Source organism: Acartia tonsa, chromosome 5 (assembly GCF_053477335.1).
Source record: "Acartia tonsa isolate MP-2025a chromosome 5, ASM5347733v1, whole genome shotgun sequence".
In the NCBI taxonomy this organism is placed as follows: Eukaryota; Metazoa; Arthropoda; class Copepoda; order Calanoida; family Acartiidae; genus Acartia; species Acartia tonsa.
This window is the reverse complement of record NC_137264.1, coordinates 11782313-11808616: the sequence shown is the minus strand read 5'-3', so window position 1 is coordinate 11808616 and position 26304 is coordinate 11782313. Positions and strand designations below refer to the sequence as shown.

Genomic DNA, 26304 nt, shown 5'->3' with positions numbered 1-26304 from the left:
GGTTAACTGTATTCTTAATTCTCCCCCACCCTTTCCAGGGATGGGGGAATCATTATTGCCCAAACTGACCATTGTATATGTATTATTTATGCTTTTATGTTATGATTATTTATTCCTATCCATGTAATTATTGTTTGTTGTATATAGCTTCAGTATCTCTTAACCCTTCAATAAAGTGACAACTGAAAATAGATGTTGATCATTATCTAGTGAAAGCTAGAGAAGCGTAGCTTCTCTATAGTAAGGTGTCCACGTCTGTCACACTGCCGTAATCTAATTGAACTCCGGTGTCTGCCATTTATCCTCGGCGGATACCACAACTTTGGTGACAGCTGTGTGAGATTACGGCGAACCACAAGTGTAGAGCAGACGCGCATCTGAGGCTAAGGTACTCCCAGCAGTGAATCTGGCAAAACTGACGCAAGCAACCTGAATTACCCACCCTGGACAGCAAAGTTTAACTCTGCATCCGGCAGTTGTGGAAGCGAGACAGCGAAATCTGACGAATAACCGCGAGCAGCGCTGATATCTAACGGAGAATTGAGCGCCAAAAGGGCTGAAACAGGCCTGCGGACCGGCTGAAACAAGCCAAATAAGTGTAAACGGCTGGAAATAGGCCAACTTTACTGCAAGAAATAGCAGGATCCGAACCAGTGGCGCTAGCAGGACGGGACATTCCCTGCCGCCATCAGCCGGATTTGGATCAGCGGCGCTAGCAGGACGGGACATTCCCTGCCGCCGATAGGCTGAAACATGCCACATAGCTGCAAGCTGCGAGCTAACATACGAGTGTAGTGCACCAGAACAGAAAAACTACGTCAACCCCGAGTATCCTGAGAAGCTACAACGCAGCCACCCATCTAGAAAACAGATATTATATCACATTTGCAGGGATTACCACCCTAGTGTGATGGCCAAACAATAGATTTATGAGCAAAGCTTGGCAAACAAATTGTTGTGTTGTGATAAATCTAAGAATAGAACAGGCTTGGATTACTGTGTATTGTGATAACAGCTAAAAATAGAACAGAGTTGGTAAACAAATCTGTTATGCAATTGTGATAAGGACAAAAATAGAAGCTAGATGTAATATAATCAAAACAATCTCAAGCCCACAGCACAACAACAATACACCCCTTATTCCAAGGGAAAGGGAGGGGCCCCTATCCATTGAAGGCAAATACAATCAGGGTGATATAATAGATAAGCCTAAGATTAAGAAGAAAAGGCCCTATTACACCAGCACACAGTTACCCCCCTCCCTCACAGGGGGAACGGACGGAGTTACCCCCGTCCCCTCACGCGCTTCCCCCTTCCTACCCACACTAGACTAAGTCCGTCTGTAGTGTGGAGCTAGCGATCGGATACACAGAGCGCCATTCACGGGTAGCGCAACAGAGTGCGGAAAATATCATAAATCCAACGGACGAAGCGGACCAATGAGAGAGCGAGTTGAGGGGTGAGAGCGCGTTTTCCCCGTGTGCGCGGATTGGACGGCGCGAACGCGCGTTACAAGGACAGGAGATTTCACACACACACACACACACACACACACACACACTCACACCAGAGCGGAGCTACTCCATAGCATTTAACAGGGGTATTTTTAGCAAATAAAGAATTGCAAGTTTCTTTCCTTCTAGCTCTAGTGTGATAAGGGAAAACCCAATCAGTTCCTGACAGCAGTTCAGACCCTCAACATCTATCTACCTCTACCAGCCTACCCTACAACCTCAACACCTAACTAGTGATAAGTACAGCTAAGTTATATCTTTGTAACTAAACGCCCAACCTAGTGATACAAACAGTGTTGGCTGTTAGGCTAGGAAGCCTCAAGTGACAAACCATTCAATTTTAGTACTGTATAACTTTGTGCCCGCTGTTTCACCGTTGACCCAATGGACCAGCATCAAGCCCCAGGAGGTGACCAAGCCCCAGGATGGCTCCAGGATGACCCTCAGCCGGCCCCAGCCGAGTACCGCAAGCTGATGCTGAGCAATCTGCCGGAGTTTAGAGGGCCGCCCAAGCAATCCTGGTCGGCACATATCCGCAGACTTGAGATGTCATGGGCGGCTTACCGCGTACCACCTCATGATTCCCTCAACCGCCGCAACGCCCTACTACTGTCACTGGTAGGGCAAGCGGCGGAAATGGCGTCCCATCTGTTTGGCAAGGCAGGCCAAGCCTTGACCTACGAACAGGTCAAGACCGAGTGTGAGTTGCTATTTCGCCCTGCTTTTGAATCCCAAACGCTTAAACAAGCGTTTAGGGATTACAAGCAACACTCGACAGAACCTATACAAGCGTACATATCAACTAAGTGCGCCTTGTATAGGGACGCCTACAACCATGAGGATCTTGAGTTGTTGGTGGACGAATTAAATCGTGGAATTCGTAACGCCAACGTAAAACGCCTCATGATGAACCATGAAATTACGAGTGTACCTGAGTACACTCGTAAGGCCATGTTCACCGTGACCATGGTTACTAAGCAGCTGAAGGAAGGTGTGTGCTTAGTGGACTCGACCGACGGGCTGACTGGATCTGCCTGCATCCAGTTGCCCCAATATGACGAGTCGGAGCCAATGGAGATTGGCTCCTTGGCTCCGGGTCTCCACCAGATGGGGAAGGTCGCTCCAGATGACAAGGTTCCAGGCCGCTGCTACCGCTGCCAGGGGAGAGGCCACCGAGCTCGAGACTGCCCAACGCCTGTGGAAGTTAGCCTAGAGGAGAGACGTACCCAGCCACGCCGTGACCGTTCTGCCAAGTGTGAGCGTTGCCACTATGACGGTCACACGGCGGCCGATTGTAGAGCCGACTGGGCCCAGGTAGCCAGCCGCAGGCGCACCGCCGACAAGGGTGCCCCTCCAGGGAAGCCCAGCAGAGTGGCCCATATGGAAGGGAGCGCGCCCCCAGCACCACCACAGCAAGCAGCCGCCCCCAGAGCTGCGGACCGAGCCGATGGGATGCCGCAGTTTGGGACTGTCCCAGCTAGGATCAACGTACTGGGCGGCGCGGCTGAACCCAACCGGGTTGGCCTAGGCTTCAGTCTTAACCATCTGGGGCCAGAGCTGATACAGCCCAACAACATAGCCGAGCCAGAGGTGCTGAGGCCCCAGCCTTTTAGCCTCAACATGATGGAACCTGCCCGACTGAGCCTACCCAGCAAGAGTGGAGAGGCGCTGCCGAGCGTCCCTGAGACGGTGTATGGGGAGGCCCTGGCAGCCGCTGAACGAGAGAGGCAGGAGGTGCTAGCCAGCACCTCTGCATCGATGTATGGGACGCCACCCGGCGTCGCCACCTGGGATGATGGGGGGGTGCTATCCAGCGCCTCCCACCTGGTGCCTGGGGCGACAACCGTCGCCGCCACCGAGATACCTGGATCCTGGAACGAGCCAGCCTCCAACCTGATGTCTGGGGCGACAACCGTCGCCGCCACCGAGAGACCTGAGTCCTGGAACAAGCCAGCGGTCCCAGAGGAAGGGGTGACACCCGTCACCCCCAGTCAGCCAGCGCCACCAGCCTGCAGGGAGAGCCCAGCTACATGCCAGCCAGTGCCACCAGCCTGCAGGGAGAGTCCAGCTACATGCCATCCAGAGCCCCCTGCCAGCCAAGGGAACCCAGCTGCTCAACATCAGGATAAGTTGAATTTGTTAAATGTGTTGTATCCAAAATATTGTAAACACCCAGCCTTGCCTGTGCCCCCTGCACCTGAGGCTGGGGAGATTGAAATTTGGGAAAATAAGGACTTGCCTGTGCCACATGCACCTGAGTTCCTAGGGCAGGGGAGGGCAGTGAGTAAGGGCGAGCCTGTGCCACATGCACTTCAGCCCCATGCCACTGGGCATGCCTTGGACAAGGGAAGGGAGCACTTAGGGCTAGGGGAGCCGACACCCAGGCAAGTGCCAGTCGCTTGCCAGTCTGTCATTGGGGAGGGTATCGGGGTGCCTCGGCCGCATACAGATAACGCTCAATGGAAATTTGTATCTAGCCAGGAGCAGCCCAGCCGTGTCCAGCCCCAAGAAGCAGCCGTGACCAGAGCTGAAGATCCCCAGCCGCGTGTACGAGGAAGATGGTTACCTGGAAGCCTCTCCCATTGGTGGATGGTCCTGTGGGGCCTCCTGCTGGCAGCCGTGTGGCCTACAACCAGCTACGTCCTGGTGGGGTGGGACTGTGCCAACCCCACCCATGTCACGTCTTACAATAAAGAAAAGATGTGTGACACGGAGCCCCTACACCAGGAGGTGCCCCTGGGCCATGAAGTACACGTCCTGCAGCAAGTCAAGGTGAGGGAAACCACTGGGTTCAGCTGTCAGCTCACCGTGTCCCAGTGGACATTCAGGTGTGGGGTATGGGGTCACCTCAAGGTGACCTCGGTCCCCACCCTCATGAGGCCAACCAAGATAGACCCCGAAGCGTGCCGAGACCTGGCCAGGAACCGAGTATACACGTTGCCAGGCAAGACCCAGCCACTGACGTTCCAGCTGAACCACCCCCTGTTCTTCACCATCGACATGGTGGGCGCCCTCGTCAACAGCCCCGAGGGGGTGGGTTGCGAGGGGGAGGACGTCCACTTTGAGGGCCAGCTCTACCGCAACGAATTAGTGCTCCAGGAGCGGCGGCTGCTGGTCAAGGAGGAGACCTATGTGGTGGAGGATGGACGGGTGGAGTCCCAGTCTGACCACCTGACCCTAGAGTGTCCCCATTCTGAGCTGTCCTGCATCACTGGGGAAGCAACCTACGTGTGGGACCACCTGGGAAGAGATTGCCCCTTGAGGCTGATCCGCAGCCTCCAGCCCAGCCTGGTGATGGATGCATATCTGGTTGACCATCAGGCCCAGTTTTTCATCAACATGACCAACCCCACCTCGAATGTGAACTGCGACTTCGAGGCCCATGCCACCAACCATCCAGCGTTGTTCGTGGCAGCTGATCCAGCCGCGGCTGCGCTGCCCAGAGTGTCGGCCAGGGATGTTGACGTTCCCCTTCAAGCACAGATCCATGCAGGTTATATTGGGTTTACCCTGGAAACGCGCATGAAAAGCACTGCAGCAGAAGAAGTAGCGGCCAACTGCTGGAAGCTCCAGCAACTAGATCCGGCCCACCCGGTGCGTGTCCAGGGGAGCACGTTCTCGGTACTGAGGGGAGACATCCTGCTGCAGCTGACCTGCCAAAGGCACAAGTACGTTGTCCGCGAACACAAGGAGTGTTGGGACAAAGTGCCAGTAGAGCCCACAGGTTTTGTAGACGCTGTGACACGGGTATACAGTGAGCACACCACCAAGATTCCCTGCTCCTCCACCTACCCCCTGACTGTGCACGCGGAGGAAGGCTGGATAGAGTTAACCCCTGCTCCCAAGAAGAGGCCACCCCCGCTGGATACGCCTAAGCAGTTGTTGACAGAACCCTTAGATGACTTCAGCTCAGGTGGTTTGTATTCGCAGGCTGAGTTGAACGACTGGCAACAACTGCTGGCGTTCCCAGCATACAAGAGTGCCATGCTGACCGGCCTATCCTATGGCTCCTGCGTTCAGCAAGGCAGCTGTTCGGCCACAGGAGACCATGGGATAGTGTCCTACAACATTGACCGACTGGCGGAGGAAGGAGAGGCAGCCCTGGATGTCTGGGCAGGATTTAGACAAGCCATCCACGAGTGGGGAGATGGCGCAGCCATACTGTGCTTGCTGTTGTTGATCCTCAAACTGCTGGGGGACCTAACCATCATTTCTCTGGCAGCAGCACAGGGAGGAGTCCGGGCAGCCCTGAATGCGATATCACAAGTGTTCCTGTACCATCCAGCTTTATATAGGAAAGCGCTGGCTAGAGCCAGGCTCAACCATGCCAAGTCCCGGGACTTTTCAGTGGACTGGGATGCCATTCCCATCGGCAGGGAAGCAGCCGAGGAAATGGTGTCTATGAAATCAACTGACAGCGGGCATGACCGCCCAGGTAGGCCAGGACCGCCCTCTGGCAGACCCCGCGGCCCCTCAGGAGGACAGGCCGCTGCTCAGACAATCAACCTGGCAGCCAGTGCCCCAGCCGCTGCCAACAACAACCAGCAGGCCCCACTGCTGACCGTTCCAGCAACAACTGTGCCACCAGCAAACCTGATACCTGCCGGCGCTGACCAACGTATCCAACCCAAGTCAGCCTCTGCCTTCTATCCCACATTGGGAGCCCATCAACCCTAAGAAGATACTCACCACTAGGATTCCATTGAATCATTATCGTTTGTATATATTTTAGCCCTAAGGAGCGGGCCGAAGGCCTCAACCACTGTCGGAAGTCTGGTAGGGAAACCACCTCCCAGCCTTCCGAGGGGAGAGTTGTGGTATTCGGCAACCGTGAGCCATGTCTATGGCACCCCTGATCTGGGGTTCGGTGGAGGGTCAATGGCCCTCCCCCGAGTCCTGGGGAAGGGGTCTAGTGACCCCCTCCCTACGCTTAGAATTAATGATTGAATCTGTCATGTTTATTATGGTTAACTGTATTCTTAATTCTCCCCCACCCTTTCCAGGGATGGGGGAATCATTATTGCCCAAACTGACCATTGTATATGTATTATTTATGCTTTTATGTTATGATTATTTATTCCTATCCATGTAATTATTGTTTGTTGTATATAGCTTCAGTATCTCTTAACCCTTCAATAAAGTGACAACTGAAAATAGATGTTGATCATTATCTAGTGAAAGCTAGAGAAGCGTAGCTTCTCTATAGTAAGGTGTCCACGTCTGTCACACTGCCGTAATCTAATTGAACTCCGGTGTCTGCCATTTATCCTCGGCGGATACCACAATACAAAGTATTAATTTTTTTTGTCTGAAGCTTAAGATTTCTATATCTACATATCAAAATTAATTAAGTTCTTCATTTAGGCAGGCTTTATAGGTCCCAGGATGGTTTTACTTTTAGGCAATTTTTTTAAAGTTTTTTTTGTGCGTTTTGTACATCTTTAAAGAATATGATAGTGTTGCAACAGCTAGTGAAATTAAAACTCACTTACTTTTTATCTTATATGGATAGCCTTATTTTATTTTATGTATGTATATTGTATAGGTATGTATGTCTGTATCCCGTCAGACGGATAAAATTTAATTTTCCTCATTTTTTTATTTTTTCAGGAAATTTCGTGGGGATTTACCGCCAGCGTTGCAAAGTTCTCAGCCAGTTGCTATGCCCACTCAACCAACAAGGTAATATCTCAGAGATATTAAGGGATAAGACAATGCGATGCCTTCACAGCCGACAAGGTAATCTCAGGTATATCAAGGGATAAGACAATGCAATGCATACAACAGCCTACTAGGTAATCTCAGGGATATTAAAGGATAAGACAATGCTATGCCCACTCAGCCGACAAGGTAATCTCAGGGATATCAAGGGATGAGAAAATGTACGATGAATTCAAATACATTCCCAAATGGTTTGACAAAAATTACCCCTCCGTCAATAGGTAATTTGCAGGGGGGGGGGGGGCATTTATGAACACGTTGTATGCTGAAATTTTTTGTTTTATCTCGAAATACTAGAAATATCCCAAAACATTCACTGAATCATTCCAATAAAAAAGAACCCAATGAACACGGCAACATCTGTTTTATTTTATGTTTAGATTGGTTTACCAACGAAGATTTGAGATTGTACGTGGTAATGAAAAAACTTGCAGGTATTTTATTAAATCATTTCCCTAAAACCGGAAATAGTGGCGACATCCATAGTTTTTAGGGGTAAACCTTGACCTAAAAAAAAGTAGTACTCAATTAGAACAATGTTCATCAAGATGTTTTAAATAGGTATAAATACTAATTTTAGCCTTTTATTATCTAAAATTCTGAAAAGCTCTTTAACATTACCTTCATCAAAATTTATTTATATTGGTTTTTTCTCGTTTTTGTTGGCATTAATGTTCTTTATATCTCAGGGTGCTTGCTTACAGCGAATATAATGGAATGTTGTTAATATCTCAACCAAGCTTTACTGCCTTAGCACCAGGTATTACTTGTTATCTATCTAGATATCTTGCTATCTATCTAAATATCTTGCAATGTACCTAAACACCTTGCTTACAGCGAATATAATGTAATGTTATTAATATTTCAACAAAGCTTTCTTAGCACCAGGTATTACTTGTTAGCTATCTAGATATCTTGCTATCTATCTAGATATATTGCTATCTATCTAGATATCTTACTTACAGTAAATATAATGGTATATTGCAGATATCTCAACCTAGCTTTACTGCCTAAGCACTAAGTATTACTTGTTAGCTATCTAGATATCTTGCTATTTAAATATCTTGCAATGTACCACTACCTAAACACCTTGCTTACAGTAAATATAATGTAATGTTAGTAATATTTCAACCAAGCTTTACTGCCTAAGCACTAGGTATTACTTGTTAGCTATCTAGATATCTTACTTACAGTAAATATAATGGTATATTGCTGATATCTCAACCTAGCTTGACTGCCTTAGCACCAGATCTAGATATCTTGCTTTCTATCTACAGATCTTACTATCTTTCTATATATATATCTCACTATCTATATAGATATCTTGCTGTATACTTTTTCTAGATATTTTGTCTCTGATCTAAATATCTTGCTCTATCTTTTTAAATATCTGTATATTTATGCATCTATACCCCCCCCCCCCCCTCTTAGGTGAACCTCCTAATTTTCTTTATTTGCAGGTTATGGGGTGCGTCAGTTCAACGTGCTTGATATGAAAGTTGGAAATTTTGTCTCATTATGTAGAGAACAGGTATAGTTATCTTTTTTTATTCATTTGTAGCGTAGCTACTCTATAATCTAACTATCCTCTAGGACTTTGTCTCTAATTAATTAACATTAATGGAGCCAATAAAACTGGAATTAATCTTAACCCTGAACGCCCCCCCCCCCCCCCATTCGGTTTTTTCTTTCTCATTTTCTGTGTGTGAAAGATAAAGAGCCCAAACTGCTTGACTTTTTTAGTGTGGGTATGAGACATAACTGAGAGTTGAAATGTTTTGAATATCTCCATCCTGGCGGGCACAGGATGCCAGCAAACCTGGCAGGGTAAGCCAGGTAAAGAGCAAAAATATTTTTTTTGACTTAAACAAAGTATTTTATCTTACCAAAATACTAAAATATCCTCTAGTAGTACATCCTTATATTATATACAGGTGTTCAAGTCAATTTCAGGTTCCAGGTATGATCCTGCAGGTCCTGATCCTCCAGGTCTCCAGAAATCTTTAAATGGCTCCTGTGGCCGCAATTTTTGACTTAGGGACTTCAAATTTTAAACTAAGCTTTTCTTACATGTCTACATAACGTATTAAAATTTCATAAAGATCCGCCGCCGTTTTCCTGCCGACCGCCGACTGCGGCGGCTGGCAGCTGCCAAGTACAGCTGCGGCCGCAGAAATTTAAATTTTGATATTTCAAATATAAAATTTACATAAAGATAACATTTTCTGCAAAATAAATTTTATTCTAGCTTCAAAAATAAAAAAATTAGAGCCATTTGAAATTTTTAAGTAAAAAAGGACCTGAAATCAAAGGTTGTTAAATAAAAGGGTGAAGGAAGCGAAAATTGACCTTGACTTACTTAAGGTCGGAATTTCATCATAACACAGGGGACTTACACAAAAAAAATTAGCCTTCTAGCTCTAACAGGAACTGAGATATTAGGGGGGGGGGCCTTGAACGCCCCCCCCCCCCCCCGACTGATTAAGGTGCGGCAAGGGGCCCGACTGTAAGGGGTTAAATTTTTTCTATTTACTATCCGATATGATACGATGTGATGTATTACTAGTACAATCTTTAGCCTGTTCTATTTGTTAAAAGCGAAGCTTTTCTATAATTAGGGTAGCTTTTTTTACTTTGTTAAGTCAACTTAACCTTTACTCTTTAACTCACTTCGTCGGTTTGTGATATAACATGTCATTATCCTTGGAAGGAATCTTATTCTTGAGATGCATGTCATATTCAAATATTCTAACATTTTTTATAAATTTTCATTTAATAATAAAGATTAACAATATTGTAGTAATTTCATAATAAAACGTTATCATAAAACTTTGGGGACTAGTGTAATAAACAGCCCAAATGCCCCCCCTCCCCTCCCTATATTCGTGTCATGAATGGCATAAGAGCCGCAGATAAATATTCAGTCATTTTAATTAATTTGGATTTTGTAATATTTGTGTAAACTTCTTTGAATTAGGTTTAATAGATATTATCAGGGATCCTAAGGGATAAGACAATGGACGATAAGTTACACAAACCCAATAATAAAAAAAAAAATTATTTTTTGTTAAATAGTTTTGGAACTACTAGTTTAGAATCATCCAATCAAAATTTAATAAAAGTACCTAAAATTTTTAGCTAACGAATATGAAAACGTTATCATAAAACTTTGAGGACTAGTGTAATAAACAACCCAGTGTCCCCTCCCTCCTTGTATTCTTGGGATGGATGTCATAAAAGGCAGAGACAAATATTCAGTCATTTTAATCAATTTAGATTTTGTAATATTTGTGTACATCTTAACTTATTTGAATAAGGTTAGATATTTACAGGGATCTTAAGGTATAAGACAATGGACGATAAATATATCTACTATTATGATGAAAAATTATTATTTTTTGTTAAATTGTTTAGAACCAATCAAACTTAGAACTTAGAAAAATAAGATAACGTTGTTACAAAACTTTGAGTATCAGTGTAATTTTATTATGTAATGGACCCTCCCTCCCTAAAATATAAAAATTATGTAATCAAAATTGCTGAATGATTATATCTGTCCCACAAAATGTGATGATTCCTCTTTGATGTAGATTCCTCTGACAAATTGACATTGAATCTTCACTAACGCTGACACGAATACCTAGGAGGTGTTTTCATATTACAGCAAATGAAAGCTTGATATCTATCTAGATATCTTGCTAGCTATCTAGATATCTTCTTTGAATCTTCACTAATACTGACACGAATAACTGGGAGTTGTTTTCTTATTACAGCAAATGATAGCTTGCTATCTATCTAGATATCTTGCTATCCATCTAGATATCTTCATTGAACTGACACGAATACCTGAAGTGTTTTCATATTACAGCCAATAATGACTTGCATTAAGGGGGGGGGGGGGGAGTTTGTACAGTTATAGGAAATGAAAATTCGGTACCAAATTTTGCCCTGGCCGATTGGGCTTGTTTTTATAGTTATCAACCTAATTCTTTTTGTAAGCTCTCTTATATGATTGGATCTACCTGTAAAACTTTGTAAATTGAATTTTGGGACTTTCCCTCTAGGGGCTAGTGGGGCAAAAGACCCCCCGAAACACTAAAATTTTAAGTTATGAGCTTATTTTTAAAGATATCGAGCTGATTTTTTAAATGGAACCTTTTATTACATAGATGAGTTTATTAGCCACCCCATATTTCATTTTTGCACTTTACTTCTAGGGGTTTTTGGAGTAAAACAACCCCCCCAAATACAAAATTTTTAAGTTTTTAGCTTACATGCCCCTAGAGGTAAGGTGCAAAAATGAAATATGGGATGGCTAATCAACTCATTTATGCAATAAAAGCTTCCATTTAAAAAATCAGCTCGATATCTTTGAAAATAAGCTCATAACTTTAAATTTTAGTGTTTGGGGGGGTCTTTTGCACCACTAGCCCCTAGAAGGAAAGTCCCAAAAATCAATTTTCAAAGTTTTACAGGTAGATCCAATCATATAAGAGAGTTTACAAAAAGAATTAGGTTGATAACTATAAAAACAAGCCCAAACGGCCAGGCCAAAATTTGATAATGAATTTTCATTTCCTATAACTGTACAAACTTTCCCCCCCCCCCCCCCCTTGTAGAGGATCTACTCTTAGCTTCGCCCCTTGCCTCTATAATTTTCGCACTAAAGTATGAGGTTAATCTAACAAACGAATTCTATTTTTTTTATGGAAAAAAATGAACCTTTAAACTGGAAAGGCCATTGGACTGTTAATAAATAAATATAAATAAATAAAATAAACATATTCTGTAATTCATTGGCCTAAAACTTTGTGTTCTTTGAATGAAGATATTTTTTTCTTTCAAACTAGTAGGTAGTGTTTAAACTTTCAATCAATGATTTTAGTTTACAGACAGGGTAATACTTTTATAATCATAAAAGATGTAAAATGTAAATTAATTTACCGTCTATTGTCTTATCTATCCCTACTAAAAATATGTTGTTTTATAAGAAGCACAGTGATTGAAAATTGATTTCTTAACATTTGATGAGAGAAGGACGTGAGAAGTCTTACAAAAACTTTTAATATTTTTCATAAGAAAGCATTTTAATCAAACTCAAAAATATTAAAATATCATTCATAAAAAAACTTATTTTTTTTAGTAGGAAAAAAACATTCAATTTACATTCTACATAGAACAAAATACACTGTGCTTTACCACAGAGTGCCGGTTGAGCATTGATAACCTATCAACCCCCCCCCCTCCTTTAAAAAAAATTGAAATTGAAGGAGGGGATTGTTTTTTCCTACAATCCATTTTTATAATGGAAACCTTTCATTTAGTTGAGTATTTCACCATTTACTCCTTTCTTGCGGTCATGACCGATAAACAGACCTCCCAACTTATTTTATGTGCTCTTGACCGGTTTACATATCAAGCTTAGATAGTTTAGATGAGGGGCTTTTTATTAAGATATTGACTTGCCAACTTATTTATCAAGCAATCATGACCGAATTACAAACCTACCATACATTTTTTCATGACAGATTAACAGATCTATCTATTTTAGATTCGAGACCTGTCTTTCAGTCGAGTATCTCCCCATTTGCTTCTATCTTGCGGTCATGACCGATCTGTAAGAATAACCAACGTATCAAACGGGAACAAGATTGTTGAGTTTGCCCTAGAAACACAGGTAAATTAGAAAAAGGTTAAGTTATGGTGGAATATACTTATCAATTTTAAACTTTCAACGTGTCTTTATAATGATAAAATATTAGAATTTTAAATGGGCCAACGTCAAAATATTTCAACTAGGAAGGATAGAATTTTAATTTTAAAAAGAAAGAATGATACCCTCCCCCTTAAAAGTTATAAATCTTCCTAGGGCCTGTGACAAGTTACACTGTAAAGGAGAATCATATCAGTCCAGCTTTTATCCAGATTCTTTGGTACAAACAGACAGACAGACAAACATCCTGTTACTTTACATAAAAAGATAGAAAATGGGCATTTTTGCACATTTTGCGGCCTAATCCTTAAAATATCATCCTGAATTAAATATTTTTTAAGGTTTGGGCCTGTGATTGGGCAGCTAACAATGATTATCAAATATTTCTGGGTACAAATAAAGGTAATCAACTTATCTGCTTATTCTTTTTTTTAAATATATGAATTCTTTAAACCTTATCATATATATTTTCCTCCCAAGCGTCTAAAGTTATCATATGAATGAATTGTCAGTGTCTATGCAACCAAATTTCCATTCAAAAAATTTCTGTATTCTTGTTTTATCAATTGCTAGAAATCACCCAGGAAGGGGGGTGACTTAGGACTTTAAATTACACTAGTACCCAAATTTTTATAAGATTCCTCTTCAATTCATTGGCCCAAAAAAGTTGGTACCTTTATTAATTCTAGATTGGTTTATTGAAATTTGCAGTGTCCAAACTTTTGAACTAATAATTTAAAATACTTTAGGTGTTATTTTGTTTATCGTCATTTATCTATGTATCTATTAATAGGAACAGTAATAGTACATGATACCCGTAACCCCACAAGTCCAGCAATACAACTAACCTTCCCAATATCTATCTATCTATTAATAGGAACAGTATTAGTGCATGATACCCGTAACCCCACAAGTCCAGCAATACAACTAACCTTCCCAATATCTATCTATCTATTAATAGGAACAGTATTAGTGCATGATACCCGTAACCCCACAAGTCCAGCTATACAACTATCCTTCCCAAATATCTATCTATCTATTAATAGGAACAGTATTAGTACATGACACCCGTAACCCCACAAGTCCACCAATACAACTAACCTTCCCAAATGGTGAACGAAAACCTATTATAGGTAAACAATAGATTTATTGAAAGCCAAGCTTTTCTATAATTAGGGTAGGTCCGTATGTCCGTCCGTCTGGAATGGATAACCTATTTCGTTAATTTAGGCATGTTAAAATTGTCGTGTCGATTTCAAACTTTTTATGGTGATTCCTGTAGTAATTAAGTACGATTTAGAAAGCGTAGCAACTCTTTATTCGTTACCAGAATGTCCGTACGTCCATTTTGAACATGTTAATTTTTAACTATTTTAACAACAAATTTGTATGTGAAATAATAATCCGATTGACCTGATTTTTGAAATACTGATTCCTAGGACAACAAAGTACAATGTTATAAGCGAAGCATCTCTATAATCAATTCCAAAAAATGTAAGTATGTTCCTTTATTATTATCCTGTATTTGAGCAGTTTTTCAACAAATGTACTTACTCTTTTAATATCAAGATGTTAATCCCCTCCAAACCCATGTAGGATATAAGTTGTAAAAACTCCAGCAGGGGGTACAATTTTCTAACACATACTTCTTTCTTATTATTTAGTTTATTAAAAGAATTCAAAATGCAAGGACATATATTTTTTAACTCTTATTTTATACATCTTAATTGGAAATGATGATCTATTTAAAAGTGAATCAAGGGGGGGGGGGGAAGTTTTGCCACTTTCGCGTAAACAGTGTGCTGTGGACTAAGTATTGATTTTAGATTATAGGTTATTTAGGATAAAAGTTTACTTTTGGGTATTAGTTTACGTATATTTAATCATTTTTTTGAATAGGTCTCCAGGTTCAGGTGCTGCAGGCTGGAAGGTCGTTTCTGGACAGGTAAAAAAATTTAAAAAATTTTGTTTGAAGAGTTAGAGAGCAACTTATTAAACAAAATATGCTTCTTTTTGAATGTTATTAACATATCTGCAGAAAAAATTAAATTCGGCCTCCAGGTTCAGGTGCTGCAGGCCTCCAGGTACACTCTGGACAGGTAAAAATTAAAAAAATTTATTTGAAGAGTTGGAGGTACACTTATTAAACCAAATATGCATCTTTTTGAATGTTATTACCATATTAGAAGAAAAAATAACAATCGGTCTCCAGGTTCAGGTGCTGCAGGCCTCCAGGTACACTCTGGACAGGTAAAAATTAAGTTTTCTTATTTGAAGAGTTAGAGGTACACTTATTTAACCAAATATGCATCTTTATGGATGTTATCATCATATTTGCAGAAAAATTTAAAATCGGCCTCCAGGTTCAGGTGTTGCAGGCCTCCAGGTACACTCTGGACAGGTAAAAATTAAAATTTCTTATTTGAAGAGTTAGATGTACACTTATAAAACAAAATATGCATCTTTTTGGATGTTATTACCATATTTGAAGAAAAAATGACAATCGGCCTCCAGGTTCAGGTGCTGCAGGCCTCCAGGTACACTCTGGACAGGCAAAAATTAAAATTTCTTATTTGAAGAGTTAGATGTACACTTATAAAACAAAATATGCATCTTTTTGGATGTTATTACCATATTTGAAGAAAAAATGACAATCGGCCTCCAGGTTCAGGTGCTGCAGGCCTCCAGGTACACTCTGGACAGGCAAAAATTAAAATTTCTTATTTGAAGAGTTAGAGGTACACTTATAATTAAAATTTCTTATTTGAAGAGTTAGAGGTACACTTATAAAACAAAATATGCATCTTTTTGGATGTTATTACCATATTTGAAGGTAAATTGACAATCGGCCTCCAGGTTCAGGTGCTGCAGGCCTCCAGGTACATTCTGGACAGGTAAAAATTTTCAAAAAATTATTTAAAGAGTGAGAGGTAAACTTATTAAACCAAATATGCGTATTTTTAGATGTTATTATCATATTTGAAGGTAAATTGATATTTGGCTTCCAGGTACAGGTGCTGCAGGCCTCCAGATCCATTCTAGACAGGTAAAAATTAAAAAAAATTATTTAAAGGGTTACAAGTACACTTCTAAAACCAAATATGCATCTTTTTGGATGTTATTATCATATTTACAGAAAAAATTCAAATTGGACTCTAGTTTCAGGTGCTGCATGCCTCCAGGTACACTCTGGACAGGTAAAAATTAAAATTTTTTATTTGAAGAGTTAGAAGTACACTTATTAATCCAAATATGCGTGTTTTTGGATGTTACTTACTACTTACTACTGGACAGGTAAAAATTAAAAACATTTATTTGAAGAGTTAGAGGTACACTTATTTAACCAAATATGCATCTTTTTGGATGTTATTACCATATTTGAGGAAAAATTGACAATCAGCCTCCAGGTTCAGGTACTGGAGGCCTCCAGGTCAACTCTGGACAGGCAGTTAAAATAATTTTTAATACTTTTTGATATGGACACCTTACCTGGATCCTGTTGACTGCTGGTTGTTGGTAGCCAGTTAAAAAATCCTAAATGGTTATTTTTGAATTGATAGGAATGGTTTCTAAAAAGAAAATGGCTAAATTATAATAATTTAGTATAATATAGCATTTAAGGCTCCAGACAGGCTGCAGGCGGCCTCCATGAGCCTGGATCTGGAGGCCTGCAGCACCTGTACCTGAAGGCCAAATATCAATTTACCTTCAAATATGATAATAACATCCAAAAATACGCATATTTGGTTTAATAAGTTTACCTCTAACTCTTTAAATAATTTTTTGAAAAATTTTACCTGTCCAGAATGTACCTGGAGGCCTGCAGCACCTGAACCTGGAGGCCGATTGTCAATTTACCTTCAAATATGGTAATAACATCCAAAAAGATGCATATTTTGTTTTATAAGTGTACCTCTAACTCTTCAAATAAGAAATTTTAATTTTTACCTGTCCAGAGTGTACCTGGAGGCCTGCAGCACCTGAACCTGGAGGCCGATTGTCATTTTTTCTTCAAATATGGTAATAACATCCAAAAAGATGCATATTTTGTTTTATAAGTGTACATCTAACTCTTCAAATAAGAAATTTTAATTTTTACCTGTCCAGAGTGTACCTGGAGGCCTGCAGCACCTGAACCTGGAGGCCGATTTTAAATTTTTCTGCAAATATGATGATAACATCCATAAAGATGCATATTTGGTTAAATAAGTGTACCTCTAACTCTTCAAATAAGAAAACTTAATTTTTACCTGTCCAGAGTGTACCTGGAGGCCTGCAGCACCTGAACCTGGAGGCCGATTTTAAATTTTTCTGCAAATATGGTAATAACATCCAAAAAGATGCATATTTTGTTTTATAAGTGTACATCTAACTCTTCAAATAAGAAATTTTAATTTTTACCTGTCCAGAGTGTACCTGGAGGCCTGCAGCACCTGAACCTGGAGGCCGATTTTAAATTTTTCTGCAAATATGATGATAACATCCATAAAGATGCATATTTGGTTAAATAAGTGTACCTCTAACTCTTCAAATAAGAAAATTTAATTTTTACCTGTCCAGAGTGTACCTGGAGGCCTGCAACACCTGAACCTGGAGGCCGATTGTCATTTTTTCCTCAAATATGGTAATAACATCCAAAAAGATGCATATTTGGTAAAATAAGTGTACCTCTAACTCTTCAAATAAATGTTTTTAATTTCTACCTGTCCAGAGTGGACCTGGAGGCCTGCAGCACCTGAACCTGGAGGCCGAATTTAATTTTTTCTGCAGATATGTTAATAACATTCAAAAAGAAGCATATTTTGTTTAATAAGTTGCTCTCTAACTCTTCAAACAAAAAATTTTTAATTTTTTTACCTGTCCAGAAACGACCTTCCATCCTGCAGCACCTGAACATGGAGACCTATTCAAAAAATGATTAAATATACGTGAACTAATACCCAAAAGTAAACTTTTATCCTAAATAACCTATAATCTAAAATCAATACCTAGTCCACAGCACACTGTTTACGCGAAAGTGGCAAAACTTCCCCCCCCCCCCTTGAACAAAAATAACCTGTGTTTATATATACCTATTTACAATTTTTTCGACTTTTATACATTTATTTATATTCTAATCATTAAGTTCTGACATCACTGTTCGATTGTTCTACTGTTTTAGAGCTTCGCTTTTATGGATGTTGTCATACTTGTTACACTAGATTCTCAATCATTCACAATAATTTGTCCTAAAAAGGAATTTATAGCAGATTATATATTATTTCATCACATATGATTTAATCCCATAATACGAGCCACTAAATATTTGGACAATAGAATTTGATTATAAGACATAGCTAAATTATTATATGGATGAGATAAAAAAATGTAATTCTATGGTTAAATTGTTTTTCTAGGGGTCCAATAGAGGGATTGTTCAGTCAGACTCTTATCTTTTTGATATTTTTATTAAAAATACTTAAACACTAAGCTCAAGCTGAACTAAACCTAGTTATACCTAGATGTGTAAACTAAAAAAATCATGGATTTTTTTTTGTCAGGATTGCGAAGTGTCCCTGCAAAACCGGAAGCTGGATTTCCACAGCCAGGATTTCTGGTTCTCAACCTTACCAACCTGTGGTTTTGGTATCCGGGTAGGTGTTTTCAGTTTTATTTTGTGGCCCAAATCATTTCTATAAATATATTTTAAATGCATTATTTTTATGCCTTTTGGTTCTCCAAAACATAATAAATAAACCTTTCACTTCTGTGGATTAAAATTATTTGTTTTATAAACATTGTTATTTAATTGAAACAACTAATCATTGTTTTAAAGAAGTACCCAAAGGTTTTAAAACAAGGAATAAGATTACGCGGTTTTAAATCCTTGGGTACTCGTGTAATTGTCCATTGTCCCCTCTCTCCCTATCTTTTTCCCCAAACTAGTTATCCTATCTTCAAAATTATATTTTAGTTGACGAGGAGAACTGGGAATGTGCCAAGCTTAACATTGGACAACGACTTGTTTGGAGTCTAGACTTTGATTCAGGAATTTATATTTTACATTTGTATGTGTTACTTATCATCTCTAAAACGGCAAGGTTTAAAAATTGAAAAAATAAGGAGATAAAAATTAATAACAAACTATGTACGATTATTTCTTTTAATTCAAGATTACTACAGGTGCAAAATTTAATTTGCACAGATTTTAGGAAGTTTTAGCAGTTTTATGGCAACTTTAATTACATTAATTAAATATAAATCTAAAAATAGATTCCTTTCTTGTGTTGGTTGGGTGTAAACCCTCCCCTCTGGCTACGCACCTTGTCCTGGAACTTAATTCTACAATGATTGAGTCGGGAAGAACATATACTGTTAGGTAGGTTAATAGACAGACAGACAGACTGTCTGAGTGAATGACTGAATGACAGACAACAGACAGACAGATATATGGACATACTGACAGATAGCTAGACCTGGAACTCAACTCTACAATGATTGAGTTGGGAAGAACATATACTGTTAGGAAGGTTAATAGACAGACAGACAGATGGACATACTGACAGATGACTGAACCTAAAATTTAATTCTACTATGACTGAATCGGAGAGAACATATACTGGTAGGTAGACACACTAACATATAACTAGAAATATACAATTAATAAGAACTTAATTATTAGGGATGGGAATCCGTCGAATTTTTGGGCCGGATTCGGATTCCGGATTCTGAAGGAATCCGTCAAAAAGTGACGGATTCTTGCGGATTCCGGATTCTTATTTTTGGCAGATTCCGGATTAGGATTCCGGATTCTAGCAGTATTTTTAAAGGCCGTCCGTCACAGAGGGATAGCTTTTTTCGTTAATTTATCACTATGTTACTTGGTTGAAGCCTTGATTTGTTTAAAGTGTTGACTTCCAGCATAACTAAAACATTTACATCACATTAGTAATTATTAAAATTTGTTATATAGAAAAAAATTTAAGAGGGAGTTGTAAGAAAAACTCAAGACGGTAATTTTAGCCTACCAATTTAGAATCCGGAATCCGCTATAAAAAACGGATTCCGGATCCGGATTCGGATTCCAAAATTGGCCGAAAATTGGGCGGATTCCGGATTCCGGATCCGGATTCCCATCACTATTAATTATACAGTCAATAATTGAAAAGGACATATAAAAAGACAAATAATAGAAGAACAAACGGACAAACCTATGGGAAAAGTCTAAATAACAATTTAATTTCATGTTTAGGACCATCATGAATGGCAAAGGAGGATCATATAATCAGAGAAGCTTCTTACGGTCATCACTCCTGCCTGCCCCAAATGGACAGGTAATTTTTTGTATCCCCTTTTCTATTGTTACAAGGGATATTCACTTACAAATTCTATATTTTAATGTTATGCACCTACTTAATTTAAAGATATATTAATTTTTATAACTAGAGCTATGCATGGTGAGGGTTTGGGGAAATCGACCCGCATTTTGTTAATTTTTAGTTTTATAACTAAAAAAAATGTGGGGATCACTTACTTTCCGTGAAAGATAGTTATAATTTTATAAACCATACCTTAACGTTTAATAAGCTTCAGAGTATTAAAGAGCCATATCGGGTCAGTGATAAGCAACATCCTTAGATACACACAGAGACAACCTAATACTTATAATTTATCAATCTTTTAGGTATACCTGGCCTTCAGCAAAGGAACAGGACAGAACGACCACAAGGTGATCATCCAGGAGGTCGGGCAGGACAGGGTCATCCAGGAACTCAAGGTTGACCGTCCTGTAATTGATATCAAGCAGATGAAACTCAATGATGAAAGATATTTAGCTTTACTTGGTAAGATTTTATTGTTATGACGAATCTAATTTATGCTTGGGATATTTAGAAGGTTTGTTCAAGTGAGTTCTTGTGCTAATTCTTTGAGTTACAATTTTTGATATTCAAATTTTAGAATTCAGCTTCTGTTAGATTTGTGCGTCTATACAATCAAACAGTCAGTTCTTTTTTCAGCTAAGAACTCTTAATTAGGAAAACCTATATTAAAATAGGATTTCTAGATTTTGTCTTACTTGTCTGTTTTTTTTAAAATAGACTATCGAATTTTAGATAAGCTGCGCTGTTGAATGTAAATTAACTTAGTACCTAATGCAAATACAACATTGAAATTGTACATTTGAAACTCCATTACAGTGACATGTATTACAAAAGATAAAAGGCGCTTTGTCTTCTATCACATATGAACCAGGAACAACCTTTTTGGAGGAAAATTATAGGTTGATTAGGTTAGGTTAAGTAAGGTTAGATAAGTTATAATTTACTGTTTTTTCACTCTTTTATATTGTTAGTTTGTTTTAGTGTTTTCTTCTTTTTGTAAAGAATTGTCTGTATCCTAATAATGAACCAACATTTTTATAATTTAGTTTTTAAAATTTAAAGTTTGTACTCAAATTTCTCTTAGGCCCCAGGGAGGGATAGTCTAATAGCTTTAAATTTGATTAACACCCTTTCCTCTCTAATATTTACAAGAAAATCAGATTTTAGTCCATAAGATCTGGGGGTAGATATTAACTTATTATTGACTATACTATCCCCTTTTTCCCTGATAAAGCCTGCGCTCTAATAAATTGATCTTATTAGAATTCTGATAGATGGCTAAAAAAAAGTCCATGTCCTTTTATAGAATTTCCTGCATAAAAATTTTAAATAAAAGGGATTTTATTATAATAAACAATGCTTGATAAGTTAATTTATATCCCCAATGTCAATAAACAAAATTACCACTTCTGTAGATTAGAATTATTAATTGAATCAAAATTCTTTAAAAGTACCCAAAGCTTTGAGTCATCCAATAAGATGACTTGATTTTAAAATGTTGTGTATCAGTATAATTTACACTCAAATGTCACCTCCCTCCTACCATTATACCGACTTAGAAATGTTTCAAGGTTTAGGTAACTATTTTTAATATTTGCGTCTTCCTTTTTTTGGGGGGGGGGGGCTGGAGCATGAATTGGATGATTTTTTTGTTAGTTTTTGACCAAAACTGAAGGATTTATATTGACAAGTGAAGCTTTTTTCCCTTTATATTGAACATGATTTATATCTACCATGGACATATCTATATCTCCACCGGGGTTATTGCAATTTCTAACTCTATTAATCCACTGGCCTTAAATTGAATTATGGCTGCAAATTAATTTTATATTTTGCTCTAATATTTTTACATTCGTTCTGTACATACATAGGAAGTATTTGATGTACATTTTTATATATTTTGGAAAGATTTGTAAATCAATAATGTTGAATTTTAAGGATAGAATTTAATTATCATAATAATGAAATCATTAAATACAAAACTTTTAGAAAAGGGACATACATGACATTTCAAGCACAGTTGTTCTAAAAACTAATTCTCGGGTCTTATTAAGATTTTTGCTATCACAGAATGACAGACATATAGTCTTCAGAGACTATACCCAAGAAATAAATAAAATGGAATTAATAACTTAAGTATTAGAACATTTTTTAAAATGCTCTTTGGTGGGAGGGGTTGTCTTTGCTTGCTTGAAAATTTTGTGGAAATTCACAATTTAACCATATTATCCATAAATATTTGTACAACTCGAAAAAAAAACTTTAAAAGGCAATATGTTCATCAGATGTATTATTCAAAATTATACCCTCATTTAAACACTTACTACTCGTTTCTACTTTGCTACTTCACCTTTTATTGATAATGTCATCCTTGTTAATGTAAAATACACATTATTTATTTTTATTCTAGGCGAGACTGAATTAACAGTGTACAAATGGAACCCCGTTGAATCTTAAATTAAAAACTAATTTTAAGGAAATAAATAAACTATGTATAATAGGCACTCAACTAATGCATTGTATGATCAATATTAGGGGTTTGGAATTTCCCATCAATTCGAAAAGTTTGTTTAAATTTCCTTATTAGTTGCAACAAAAAAGTTATGAAACTTTTGTTTTTGGATAAAATGATAATTTATCTCAAATTGAGTCTTCCCTTCATCCCTACTTATTTAGTGAGAAAAGCCCCCAAACCTCTTAAATATGGTTGAAATCAATCATTTAATATCCTAAATTAGGAGTTATCCGAATGAAACGAAAAAAGCATTTATTTTACATATTTACTTACTGCCTCTACATTTACTGGATCATGGAAAGAAAATAAAATAGCGGGGTTCGTCGTATTTTTACAGTAGCTTTTCTCCTATTTATAGCCCCTGCGTGGCAATCACTATAATTTACATAACCTAACCTAAAATAACATATCAAAAGTTATTGTGAAAATACGACGAAACCCGATACTTCGTTTTCTTTCAATGGTCACATTTACTTTGTGATAAAGAAACATTATTACGCTTAAGACTGTAATTTATTTATAGATATTTTCTAAGATTTTATATGTATTATATTTTGTCGTGAATTAATCCCTTTTTAAAAAAATGTTTTGAAGTCAAAATATTTTGTCTATTTAAATCCCAGTTGTACTTTGATTTCAGTATGGACCACAAATATAATTTATTATTTCGTGTTAAATCAAGGTTATTTATAAAGGTAGATAAATAAGGTTTTCAAATTGTGTGTCTTTGGAGAGATGGGACGTTGGATTGTTAATTATACTGGTCCTTAATAATATAAACATATTCTCTTAGGGGTTGGCTTGAAATTTTTAGTATCAAAATCAAATCTTGTTTGGTTGGGTCACATAGGCGCGTCCAAACTTTTCAGGAATTAATTGAATTAAAAGCAGTGGTAATTTGTTTATCATCATTGGAGGTTTACAGCCATTTTACCGTCCGTTGTCCAATTTCTTTAGATTCCTAAGTGTGTCTGAGAAACATGGATAGTTCAATTGAAATAATTCTATTTGATTTTGTACATTTATTTTTTTCTCTTTACATAACCTTGAAATTACCATATTTCAACAATCAACACAATCATTTCATTTTTACAATTGTCAACTTAATCAAAATATTTGTCAAAATTATGATAGAATAGTTATTTATCGTATTATAGACCGCTTTCTGCGGATATTAAAATCACAAATTACTAGATGAATGTCAGTTCTAAGGCCCGGGCTAAGAAAACTGATGTTGATTTTAATATTCTTGGAAAATTGTATGTAATACGATGATATACATTATTTTTCAGTATGCCTGAGAACCGGTTCCAATACAGCGGATATTAATCGGTTTCAAAGCCATACTGAAAACATTTTATTTCAGACTTTACATTTAAAATGTTGTTTTGATTGATTGATTAATTCAGAAGAAAAATCCACTAAATAAAAACAAAATGTATAAAACTATTATAAAAAGAAGCACACAGCTACAAAAGTATTCATCAAATATTGGACTCTTTGGATCTTTAAACCAGCCGCTCAGTACTAGACTCTTTGCATCATTTGATAGAAATACAAAAGATTTGAAAGAAAGTGTATTAATTAAAAGATCAGCGTCTACTTATTCGGATGAAAGAACAACCCATTTTGGATGCAAGGCAAGGGTTTTGATAAATTTGACCGATTTTATCACGGTAATAAATTATTACATATAGTTTGACTACGGTTTTCCTCAAAGTATCTTGTCTAATGATGATCCCCCCCCCCCCCCCCCTCTTATTATAATAAAGTGTTTTTTTGTTTATTAATTTAGGTCAGGTTATGCTATATTAGGTAGCTCCGTTGAGTCAGAACCCACCTAGCAGGTTAGGCCTACACAGTGGTCCTCAAGGCAAAAGAAGTTTGACAAAACCTACCATAAAAACGGACTATATGGCCATCAAATATACACATTAGAGGGCCAGGAACTGATTTTCTTAAAATCATAGCTGTTCCTTCTTGGGGTTTATTCCATTTAAAAGTTAACAGACCAAATTCCCTAAAAAATCAAGGTTGTTTGTCACGATTTTGTTGCTTTGGATTCAAACCTTTATAACTTTGGCTGTATGAAAGACTCATGAAAGCTAAACCTACCATTGGAAAGCCTATTGGATGACAATTTCAGACATAGCTTTAAAGTTTTTGTAGCTTTCTTACTTTTTGCTCTACAAGGAAAATTGTAACCAAAGGGAGAAAATTTATTGATAAATCTATTCTCAGAAAGGCTTTCACTAGGGTATTTTGATGTAAATTTTTCAGGTTTTTTCTTATGTTCAGTGATTCTTTTGATGACAAATGCAAAAAATACACTTTAATACATTTAATTTGGTATATTTGCATTTTTTCTACCTTGTGCCAAAATTTTTTTATAAAAATTATAAGTTGGTGTATATTTTTTTGTCCAAAATTGTACATAAATTTCAGGAATAAATATTAAGAACCATCAATTGCTACATTTTACATGTGTAGTTTTAAATTTCCTATATTTATGGTTGTGTAAGAGCCTCAAAAATGCTAAACCTACCATTGTAAAGCTTGTTGAACACTCTATCCAAATAAATCTACGACTTTAAAAGAAAAATTGACTTAAAAGGCTTGCACAGGATTTATGTTAGGTGTAATAAATTTCACCAAAAATGTTTTCTTTCCTACAAAATTTGGAGTAGAAGGGAGGTTACAAAGCAGTAATAGTTATCACATGTCCTGTTTCAACACCAATCTATGGAGGGGGTGTGCCCCCCCCCCCCCCAAAAAAAAATGGTGCAGGGCTTAGGTGCCCCCCCCCTTTCCCTCCCTAAAAAGGGAGGGGGGTAACATTTTGATAGTTGAAAATAATGCAAAATTAAAAAATTTAAAAAAACATTTTTTTCAAAACTCAACAAGATATAACATACCCCCCCCTGGCCCCCCTCCCCTAACCCATATCTATGGGGAATAATTCACAGTTGGGGAAGAGGGGGGGGGGTGTAAAAAGTGCATGAAAAGTGCTGAAATTTATTTTATTTTCCTAAAATATATTTACTCTAGGGGTAACACTTTTATGGGGTGGGGGAGTATTATCTGCTATATATCTTTTTTAAAAAAATAGGGGGGGGGGGTGATTTTAACCCCTCCCCCCACCTCCTTAGACATCTCTGGGAATTTTTTTCATCTTTTTTAACTCTTCCCCTTCTAAATTCTGGTAACTTCCCCCAGTTCAGGGGGTTTGGGTGGGGCTAACAATCCTTACATAGAAAAAACCCTGCTCACGTTTAATCTGCACAAAGTAAAGACCAATTTAACTTTGGCTGGGAAACCGCTAAAGGACTAGTCAGGCAGATGATTCTGAATTTCCGCAGACCAGCAAAAATTTGCACCTGGAATATTTGGACAATGTTTCAGTCAGGCTAGAAAGAAAACATTTACTGAGAAATGCTTAAAGCCAGGGTTGATATCCTGGCTATCACCGAATCAAAGTGG

The 26304-nt window shown here is 38.3% G+C and overlaps 2 protein-coding genes across 15 annotated transcripts in view; both read left to right on the top strand.

The window, feature by feature from the left end:
- Positions 1 to 24191, top strand: part of LOC145318755 (E3 ubiquitin-protein ligase rfwd3.L-like) — a 52219-nt gene extending 28028 nt beyond the window's left edge. Inside the window, exons 15-28 of the mRNA XM_080160255.1 lie at positions 7125 to 7196; positions 7616 to 7669; positions 7925 to 7995; positions 8696 to 8766; positions 12787 to 12912; positions 13290 to 13350; positions 13995 to 14081; positions 18489 to 18581; positions 18902 to 18976; positions 19201 to 19306; positions 20180 to 20261; positions 20612 to 20771; positions 22720 to 22810; positions 23048 to 24191. Coding sequence (XP_080016381.1) covers positions 7125 to 7196; positions 7616 to 7669; positions 7925 to 7995; positions 8696 to 8766; positions 12787 to 12912; positions 13290 to 13350; positions 13995 to 14081; positions 18489 to 18581; positions 18902 to 18976; positions 19201 to 19306; positions 20180 to 20261; positions 20612 to 20771; positions 22720 to 22766 — 1105 coding nt within the window. The 3' untranslated portion in view covers positions 22767 to 22810; positions 23048 to 24191. The remainder of the gene's footprint in view (positions 1 to 7124; positions 7197 to 7615; positions 7670 to 7924; positions 7996 to 8695; positions 8767 to 12786; positions 12913 to 13289; positions 13351 to 13994; positions 14082 to 18488; positions 18582 to 18901; positions 18977 to 19200; positions 19307 to 20179; positions 20262 to 20611; positions 20772 to 22719; positions 22811 to 23047) is intronic.
- Positions 24192 to 24243: 52 nt separating this feature from the next.
- Positions 24244 to 26304, top strand: part of Coq5 (ubiquinone biosynthesis protein COQ3, mitochondrial) — a 31779-nt gene continuing 29718 nt past the window's right edge. For all 14 annotated transcript variants that reach the window (XM_080160273.1, XM_080160272.1, XM_080160268.1 and 11 more), the window contains exon 1: positions 24244 to 24464. In XM_080160273.1, coding sequence (XP_080016399.1) covers positions 24261 to 24464 — 204 coding nt within the window. In that variant the 5' untranslated portion in view covers positions 24244 to 24260. The remainder of the gene's footprint in view (positions 24465 to 26304) is intronic.